This window comes from Vairimorpha necatrix, chromosome 6 (assembly GCF_036630325.1).
Source record: "Vairimorpha necatrix chromosome 6, complete sequence".
Classification (NCBI taxonomy): domain Eukaryota; kingdom Fungi; phylum Microsporidia; family Nosematidae; genus Vairimorpha; species Vairimorpha necatrix.
This window is the reverse complement of record NC_088821.1, coordinates 275,702-286,899: the sequence shown is the minus strand read 5'-3', so window position 1 is coordinate 286,899 and position 11,198 is coordinate 275,702. Positions and strand designations below refer to the sequence as shown.

At 26.4% G+C, this 11,198-nt stretch overlaps 1 protein-coding gene across 1 annotated transcript; it reads left to right on the top strand.

The window, feature by feature from the left end:
• Positions 1-587: 587 nt before the first annotated feature.
• On the top strand, positions 588-893 carry VNE69_06050 (uncharacterized protein; the record flags this gene model as incomplete). Its single annotated transcript, XM_065473802.1, has 1 exon — positions 588-893. One exon carries the CDS (start codon positions 588-590, stop codon positions 891-893), a length of 306 nt encoding a protein of 101 aa, XP_065329874.1.
• Between the last annotated feature and the right edge of the window lie 10,305 nt (positions 894-11,198).

The following is an 11,198-nucleotide window of genomic DNA, read 5'->3' as shown; positions in this document are numbered from 1 at the left end:
AATATTAGATATTAAATGCAGATAAGTTTAAATACTAGATCTTTAACTTCACGCCAACAAAATGATTTTGATATAGTTTTAGCTCTGCGAAGTCCTCCGGTTTCAATATGTTCACTAAAAAACTATTTCAAATTCATATTATGATTAATATTTATGTAATTTATACCAAATCTTAATTTTTTTTATTCACGAAATTTCTGTAATACCATGCTCGCTATTCAAATTAGTTTTATATTCAAAAATGTTGATTTTATATCTTACAAAAAATTTTTAGCTTATAAATGAATTTGTAATAATTCACTAAATTTAAGATAAATTTTAAGCTGAAAAAAACAATAATTTTCAATTTCAACGATAATCTAGTGATCAAATTTTTTTTAAAAAATAAAAAAATTTTAGATCCCCATGATTTTATGCATTATTTTATTAAAATGTTCAAATAACATATTAAATAATGATTTTTGCTACAATCCTCAACAATCAAACCATGAAAACGATTTAAATAGTACTGATCATATGGAATTTGAGTGGGGGTTAACCGAGGAATCCAATATTTTCAGTAATTATGGATATTTTTGATAAACATAATGGAGGATCAAGCATGTTATAATACTTTGGACCAGGATGAAAACACTCTTAAAATAAATTATTCACGAGAAAACATTCTACAAGAAAACACTCCTCAAGAAAACATTGATAACAAACAAGAGAAGCACATACAAGAGCTGATAAAATATTTAGAAAGCGAAGATGATTTGCAACAGAATAAATACATTTCCCCAGATAATAACGATATAAGTTATGAGACTATGGAAGACCTAGATGAAATTGTGGAAAGACATATAAATATGGAACAGTCTAAAGATGCTAAATTAAAAAAAGATTTTTATTAAATTCTTTACCCCTTTTTGTGTCTTTAAAATTTTGACTTTCTATTTTATTCTTATTATTTTAAAAACGTATCAATTTTAAATATTGAGGTGGTCACGAGGGATGAACCCTCGTTGAAAGTAGGCCTCTAGCAAACTACTTGTAAACGGCTCCTTGGGCCTTGTTTGTTTATTATTTAAAAAATGTTTATTGTTGTTTTTCTGCATCTACTTCTTTCTTTTTGTTGGGGTCGAAAAATAATATTTTTTAAAAAAAATATTTAAGAAATTCCATTTTGGGAAAATGGAATTTTACATGTGGTTGTAATACCACATTCTGCCCCCTTAGAGTTTAATGTTCTTAATATGCGTCCATCCACTATTTCCTTTCAGTTTAATCCAGTACCCTTTATTGCCAACACATAATACCTTCTTCCTCTTGCTCCATTTTGGTCCTAATTTTTTAGCATTATATATTCTTTCCCTACAAATGTCTCCAACTTTTACCAAATAGATTTTTTCTTCTTTTAAGACACTAATATGATTGTAATCTCTCTGTAATGGGTCATAAATATTAAATCCATTAATGATTGAAAATGGAGAAGATTTTATCGTTCTATTATAATTGAAATTAATCGCATTTTCTGCCTTCATAACGACTTCTCGTATATTTAAACCTTTGTTGAAGCTCAGGGCGAATGAAATTGTTTTATTTATTGCTTCCGATACACCATTAGAGCTTGGTGTGTATGAGGGTATCAAGGTATGTAGTATTTTTTCTTTTATTAAATAATCTTTAGTTGTGTTACTTATAAACTGGCGTCCATTGTCTGAAATTATAGATGTTGGTTTCCCAAAAGTTGTAATCCAATTTTCAAAACATCTTAACACCGAGTCTGAATTTATAGTGTATAAGAAATAAAGTTTAGTATATCGGGAATATATATCCGTCATGGTAAGGATATATCCTACCTCTTTCCTTTCTGAAGTAATAAAATTATCAAGACTAAAAGGGCCGAAAATATCGGTACTTACCTTTTCAAATTTTCTTTGTGCTACTATATTGCCAGTGATATATTTTTTAGGATGCTTATTTTTATAAATTCCACAAATTTTACATTTGCTAATGGTATTTCTTATTTCTTTAAAGATTCGTTTTATATAGTAATAGCGCTTTATATTGTAATATAGGGTAGAAATTCCTCTATGAAGTCCAAATTCATGCATAAATGATATAAATTTTTTTACTTGGTTAAATTTAACTATGTAGCGCTTTTCTTTATCAAATATAAAGTTACCGTTTTTGTCTCTGAGACAACATTCTTGGTTTAGTTTAATAATTTCTTCGTGATTATTGTTTTCATTATTTCCGATTCCAATGAAATTTCTTGATAGATTATCTGCCATACAATTTTTATTACCATCTATATGATTTAGTGAAAAACTAAATTCATTTAACAACAATTTCCATCTATTAATTCTTGATGTTTCGATTTTATTTTCATAGATACAATTTTTACTATCAGTATAAATCTCTACATAAGATCCTTGGATTATGTTTTTAAAATTGAGCATAGATAAAACAATTGCCAAAAATTCCTTCTCAACAATACTGTAATTTAATTCTGGACCGGAAAATTTTTTACTATAATATCTAATGATTTTATCCTTTTGTGTTAGTGTACTTCCTAAACCTATTTCGCTCGCGTCAACGTGTAATGTAAATTTACTATTGTAATCGGGAAATGATAACATATGATTACCTAAAATCCACTCTTTAATTCTGTCAACTTCCTTTCTCATTTCGGTCGTTATTTTAATTTTATTTTCATTCTTGTTTTTTAACATATCTGTAAATTTATTAATCCTTATCGAAAGATCTGGAATAAACTTTCTGTACCAGTTTATCACTCCTAACAGTTTTTGTAAATCCTTTTTCGTTCTTATTTCTTTCTCGAATATTCTATTATTTAAATAATTAGTTTTTGGAAAAATTCCTTCGTGATTTATTTTGTAACCCAAAACTTCAATTTCTGGTTAAAAAAACTTCGATTTTTCGAAATTTATTTGGACATTTTTGCTATATAAAGTTTCTAGTATTTTTTCTACGGAAATTAAATGACTTTCTTTTGTTTTATTATAAATCACAATATCATCTATGAAAACAAATACATTATCGAAATCTCCTAAAATGTTTGAAATATTTCTTTGAAATAATTTTGGACCGGGCTTAATTCCAAAGGGAATTCTCTTGTATTGCCACTGTTGTCCTAATAAAAAAAACGATGTATATTTCTTGCTTTGTTCATCTATTTTTATCTGATTAAATCCGTTACTTAAATCAATCTGCGTAAAAAATTTGTTAGATCCCATTATTGTTAGACAATCCTCAATTTTGGGCAATATCCATGGGTCATCTTGTAAAGCTTTATTTACTTCCCTATAATCTACTACTAAACGTAAATATTTATTTTTCTTTTCTATAAAAAATGCAGGGCTTATTATATCAGAAGAACTCTTTTCAATTATATCTGCATCTAAAAGTCTTTTAATTTCCATTTTCGCCTTTTCAATATATTTAAATGGAACTGTATAGGTAATCTTCTTTGTTTTTAAAACTGGTTGTATTACATTAAACGAAGCTAGGTTTGTTTTCATAGAGGTAAATTTTTTGTTTTCTTTAATATAGAAGTCTAATAGTTTATTAAATTCTTCGCTTTCGCTAACCTGACATAATTTATTAACTATTTCTTTATCTAGCAATTCCTCAGCATTTCCCTCTTTATGTACCATGTCAATTCGTAGTCCATCTAATTCTACCGTTCCTTCGGCGTAATCTAACTTTGCACAATGCATGTCAAGAAATTCGTTCCCTAGAACAAAATTAACGGGTAATTTTTCTAAAACGCAAAATTTTACTTCAAAAGGTTTTTCTTTTATCGTAACAACAGTATTGACCATTTCATTGGATTCTGCTGTTTCATTATTTCCAAAAATGGTTTTAATTCTAGCACATTCTTCTTTCTTTAAATTAAATTCATTAACTGCGCTTTTAGTAATATAATTTCTCCTTGATCCGCTATCTAATAGCATTTTCACATCCTTATTACCTATTTTTCCTATTACAGTAATGTCTTCTGGACATTGGCTACGTTGTTTAATAATCATATTTTTATCCTTGTGATCTGCAAATTCAGGCAATCTTTTTTTATTATGTAAGGCGTAACAACGCCTGGTATCATGAGTATAGTTACTCTTATGAAGTGAGCACCATTTCGGGTTATTAAATTGAGTATTTCTGTTATAATCAAAATTTTCTTTTTCATAATGGGTATTGGGTTTCTCGACTTTAGTTAAAATTTCATTTTCTATTAGAACAAGGTAATTATAAATTTCATAAATTTCCTTACTTATATTTTGTCTTGTTAATTCTAAATGTGTGAAATCTCCTAGTCCCTTTAAAAATACTTCTTCCATTTTATGCAGAGCTTCTCTTTTTTTTAGATCATTATAATATGAATAACTGTTAAGTCTTTCCTCGATTGTTTCTTTATATTCTTTGATACTAAAATAACTTATTTGGCTTGTATTATCTAATTCACGTATCGCATGTCTTTTTTGTTCCGGTGGATAAATAAAATTCAACAGTGACTTTCTTAATGCAATATAAGAATCTGATGGTAAATAATCTTTTCTTGGATCGTGTATACAATCCATGTAAATCAAAGCCATTTGTTCGTCATTCCAATCATTTGCTTTAGCTAACATCTCAAATTTTTGGAGTTGATTTATGGTTAAATCTTGTTGAATATCATAAATGTTATAAATTTTTACTTTGCTCTTAACTGCAGTTCCTTGTATATTTTTTTCAAATTCTGTATGTTCTTTTTCTTTCTTTTCATCTTTGATATGAGTTTTCCTCGTTGAATTCAACTTGAGGTGGTCACGAGGGATGAACCCTCGTTGAAAGTAGGCCTCTAGCAAACTACTTGTAAACGGCTCCTTGGGCCTTGTTTGTTTATTATTTAAAAAATGTTTATTGTTGTTTTTCTGCATCTACTTCTTTCTTTTTGTTGGGGTCGAAAAATAATATTTTTTAAAAAAAATATTTAAGAAATTCCATTTTGGGAAAATGGAATTTTACATGTGGTTGTAATACCACAAATATAATCCCTCATTTTGACATTATACATGTATATTCTTGATACACGCATTTTTCTTTTATTTGTTTTTTTGATAAAACTCAGCTCTAAGGAATCGTCAGAATATATTATTAGAATTTTTTAACCCCACACAAAAAAATTCTAAAAAAGACTTCAACTAAAAATTAGTAAATGGGTGTCTAAACTATATAAAGATTTATAACTTGTATATTATATCTTATACGTTATATATTATAATTTTTTACTATTTACATACAACCACAAAGTTGTTTTATAGTAATTTTTTCCTATAAATTTAAATTTTTCAAAACAAAGTTAAAAAATGTTGGAATTGCACTTTATATAAAAAAATGGTACATGTCCGTTTGGAACCCGCTTTGAAAATTTAAAAAAAAAACAAAAATAAAAAATAATCAAAAAATAGACTTAACGATTTATTTTAAATAATAAAAGGAGATGATTTGCCGTTGATTTTGAGGATTTGTGAAGCCCAGAGGGACTGTATAAGTTACTTATAGTGTTCGTCCCGGGTTATTCCATGTCTAGATCAAATATTTCTTTTGGAAATGAGCCATAATTAACTAAATTGTTTGGTATTGTGTCTCAAAATCGCTAGTGTTTACAGATTTGATGAGTGGATCAAAGATCTGTGCTCCCTCCCTTTGCTTGTCTAATGTGGTTTATGTTCTACTTATTGATTGGAGATCTAAATAAACAAGTTGTACATTATCTTCTATTACCTCAAGGAAATAGCAGTTTCCATTAGTTACAAAAAACGAGCAAGGCGCACGCTGATTCAGCATCAAATGTTACCAAAATAAACTTTTCTTTGTTTTCCACGCATAAATTCATTTTATCACTTAAAAGCTCATCTGCCTCAACAAACATTGTTTTTGCCAATTTGGCCATTTTTGAAAGGGGTCATTTAATTTTCAAAGCGGTTTCATTATCCAAAGCGGGTTCTAAACGGTCATGTAAAAAAAAAAATTCGCATCAAACGGAAGGGCATATGGCGTTTGTTTCACGCGAAAAGACCTGATTCAGAAAAATGAGTTCATTTCAGCAATATGAAAAATTATATGTAGAAGTATTTAATAAACTGTAGAATTATTTTAATTAGACCAATACATAAATTATTATAGACAATGAGGATTTTCTCAATAATCAATTTATTGAAGCATTATTATTAAATAAACTCATAAAAAGACATATGACATTATGAAAATTGACCCTATATAAAAAACAAAGCTATTACATTACAAAAAAACATTTAAACATTAGATGCTTAGATATTGTTATAAAAACACACTTCACATCAGATTATATATAAGAGATTATAAGTCAAATTTTGTTGTGATATTTTTAGATGGAATAGAATACTAAAAAAAGGTATTTCTTCAAATTTATTTATGTGATCTTCATCATAAACTTATATTTTTTGAATTTTATGCGATTTTATTACACCAAAAAAATAATTAATGAATAAACAATGATTCATTACAAATTACTTTTTTATATTTTAAAAATTTAGAAAATATAAACGATCACTAATACTTAATTTATAATAATTCATTAAATCTAGTTTACAAATTTTCAAGTAAAAGAAAAAAACAAAATTGAGAAACCTACACAAAAAAATTGATGATTTTAGAAGTAGAAAAAACGTTTGAAATTTTTTTAGCGAGAAAGATGCCGTGTTCAAAATTAAATAAACTGTTTAAACTAACTACAAGAATTCACTAAGTTAATTACTAAATGATTCATTAATTTTTGTAAAATTGTTTCCCTATAAATTTATGTACTTTCTCTTTTCATAATGTTTTGACCAAATTTAGTTTTTTCAAAAAAAAATATAAACAAAATTACATTAAAAAGTACAACGATTAATTTTAAAAAGTTAACTGAGCAGAACTCTATCATTATTGTTCAATTTAAGAATAAATGTGATGGAATAGTCAAACAATCTGACTCTTTTTATCCACGAGATCGTACCCTTCATGTTTTATTTTTTTTCTTAAAACTATAAAACCAAGATGAAGAGAACGAAATAAACGATGTGAGATTTAGTAAATTCTACAATGCTAATATTGATACTAAAAAAATAAAAGTGTATCTTGGCTTTAATACTTATCTATCGATTTACTACTAATTTTTGTTTAATCTTTGCGCCAGATAAAAATGCTTTTTTTCAATGGTCATTTTCTTCAAATGCTATCTATAAACACAGCGTTTTCTGTATTAACGATGTCTTCAATGGTCGAATGATTGATAAATATACCCCTTTTTAATGTCATATATACTCTCTAACAAGAGAAAAAAACAATCATTTCCTCATTTTCATATATTTTTTAATATTTAACCAAGGGAAAATTTATTTACTATCGTTAAATGTATATAATTAAACTCTTTCATTGTTATGCAATTCAATCTTGGCTAAATATCAAAACTTCCACCATCTGATGGTCTCTATTATATTGTTTTTTTCTTCTTTTTTATTGGTTGGTTTTGACAAATACATTCGTATTACCAGTTAGATTGTATTTTATATGAATGCATCTTTAATGAAATTATTATGTTTTTTAAGAACGCCAAATTCGATGTTCCACAAATTGCTGTAAGGTAATATATTGTGTTAATGTCCTATCTAATTATTCATTATAGAAACTTAATGGAATCTCAGAGGAAAGGTATGTTTTAGATATTGTTTCCTCCTCAATTATTTGTTCTATATAGATTACAAAAATTTTCTTTTCATTTATATCGATTTTTTATGTTATATGATATTTTAAAAATTTTACATTCACTTATGTGCCTTTTTATACTTTTTATTTTTTTCTTATTAATTTTATGTTTTCCTCATTTTTGTAAAAAAATGTTAAAAAGACAAAATATATAAATGAAAAAGAGTCTGATCAGCCGAAAAGATCAAAATACTAAAAAACGCTGTATGAGATATTAATTTTTTTTATTTTGACTTAAAGTAATGATGTATCACTATAAGTATTGAATAGTTTTAGTTTTTTTTTATTTGAATATCTCCACAAAAGCAAAGTACGGGCGTTCTAAAAACATATAAAATCTAAATAGTTAGCATACGTGTAAATCTTATAGCTAAGCTCACCTATGAGAATGCAAAAGTTTTTTATAGTTTAACTTGTCTTGTAGTTTAGTAGAACATATGAATAAAATAGCAATTTCATTTCTTCTTGAATTTTTTTGACAAATATGTCTGTTTAATTTTAATGTTCTTCTTATAAATGATTTTTTAATGTAATGCATTATTCCTTATGTGATGACGTGGGATGGAATAGTAACTAATTTTCACCGTACGCATATCAAAGTGCTCAGATTAGAACCCAGAACGGAAGCATATATACAGTCAAGAGTCCTTAAAATGACTTTAGAAAGCCTAAATATGTCAGCCAGACATGGGTTTGATACAGATCAGAAAGGTGTCTTCGAGAGCCCAATGAGTGAATCTCAGAAGGAAGTCCTGGAACTGCCAGATGAGACTGTAAGCGTATCTTGTGAAAAGTAATTAATAGGCCGAATATTATACCCGAACAAATTATATATATTGTAATGCAAAAGCAAATTTTGTATGGTATCAAATAAAAATATTTTTTTTAGATGAGGGTCTATTTTCTTAGATCGACGCCGAGGATACGACTAAGAAGATGTTACAAGAGAAGAAATGGCTATAGCTGTAAGTGCATAGTTGGAAAAATAACTGATGAATAAATTATGTGTGTAGAAAAGACAGCAGTGTATCGATAGAGCTTGAATGAATTGATAAAACACAGAAACAATAATCTATGAAGAATAAATTTCCATAAGCAACTCTGTGATTATATGTGCTAATTGTAAACAACATTGAGGCAATATTAACCCAATAAATATATTTAAATAATAAAGAAATAAAGGTTGCAAACAATGCAAGTATTTTAGATATAAGACCATTAAATATATAGATAGATATAGATTTGTAAATCTAAAAATCTATAAGTTGAATTATTAATTTCACCAACTATCATCGAACAATAATATAATTGCTAATAGCTAAAACATAAAACAAAAAAATTGTTCGCGTTGTGCATACAAAATTAACCATGCAAACTAAAAATTGTGTTGATAACTTCCAGCGCATATTTGTTTAAATTAAAGATTTTGACTATTAAAACAAATATTTATGTTCGTATAGTGTTTGCCTTATATGGACATTTCATAAAATCGACCTGGAATGTATAATCGAACATGAAAAAACATTAAAAACTCTTCCGTTTAAAGTATTTTCTCCTGCCGAAATATAGTCTTTTAAATTAAGATAACAATACCAAATAAAAATTTACAATTTCCAAGTCATACCAGGTATGCCATCATATGGCTTTGTACGTGATCTTACAAAAAAGTACAAAATAAAAAATGTTCTTATTTTTAGTTACTCATATGTTGGATTGCTGTACAAAAATAATAACACATTTTAACAGAATATTTTTTTAACATACAAGAAGAAAAAATATTTTATTTATTTACAAATAAGATTGGTTTTTTATTATTAGCTTTTTTATTGTAGTGCGCAAAGAGTATATTCAAAAGATATACAAACAATATATTTTTCTTATCCAATTTGAATTTTTTGATTTAGATTATTATACGAATATGAAATGAATTACATAAATAAAATTTTTTGTACAATCTATTTTATACTTTGTATAAACTTGACTCTGTGATATGATATAATTGGGGAGCCTTCAGTATATACCTTAAAAAAAAATACCCGTGACTACTCTAGAAAAAAAAAATCAAGGAAAAAGTTTCTTTAACTCTACTGCATATTTATTATTATAGAACAAACATTTTTGTTGACTTCAGATGTTGATATTTTGCTTAGATTTTTTTCTCCATTTACACCTCCAAATTGTTTATAAAATTAATTGGACATGTTTTGTATTTTTCAAAATTAAAAAATATAATATTTTATCCTCTTTGTTATTTACAGCGTCTATTAAAAGGCTTTAATGTTCCATAAGAATACAAATGCTTTTAACCCAGGGATGACCTAATTTCTGGAAAATTTTTTTTGAACATCTTGGTTAAATTGATAAATATATTTTATATCACCAAAACTAACATATTAAAAGTGTAGATTCTATACTACTAGTTAAGTTTCTAAAAAAAAACATGACATAAAATTCAGAAAAAAACAACAATACTCTTGTATAACTAGTAATAATTTAATTTACTATTCTTTGATGCATCAAAACATAGTATCAATAGATAAAGCATTTTGTTGGTGACATTAAAATGGTAATTATAAGAACAACATAAATAATTTCCTTATATTTAAAACTATTGCGAATTTATCGACAAAATAAATTATTAATTAACCCGAAGAAATAGTTTTACAAAGACGTGTTGATATATGTAAATACTTTTATAAAAAACAAGCTATTAATAATATAAAGAAAATATTGAATTAAAGTAAAATTTGTTATATTTGCTGCTTCTTCAATTTCATAAAATTTTAGATGAGTAAATTTTTTTTTATATTATACAAGACGTATTAACAGTTATAAAATGTCTAAGAGTGCATGTAAATAGCTTTTACATGGTATCATATTACTAATTATATTTGCGTTTGATATATACTACAATTTTTATTCAACTAAAAGCGTTGTTTTAGAAAAACATAACTCTATAATAAAAGAATACAAATAACAGTGTTAACTAATAATTTTTTTTATAACATAATCGCCGTTCAGCGTGTTCTTATGCTTCGAATAGCTTTTTGTAAAAGAAAAAACATAATTTTTTCTTAAAAAAATAAATTTACGATAAAAAAATTTTAAATTTAATATGTGTTCAAGGGAACAAAAAGATGTTCTTTTATTTTCTTTTCTTAGTAATCGCTTCATATGACAACCGACTACCTCGTTTCTAATTTTTTGTTGGCTTTTTCTACCTTTAAAGGGTCTTAGTCCATGCATTCATAATCTTATCTTTTTCAAACATTTCATATTTTTTTAGTACTGAAGTTAAACATTGGGCTTATTTTCGATCTCGTAAATAATGATATTAGTGCCATAAATTATGTATAAGAGATTTTGCAGGAGTTCATTCAATTTTAAAATCATAAAAGTCATATATCCCAGCAAATTAATACCTT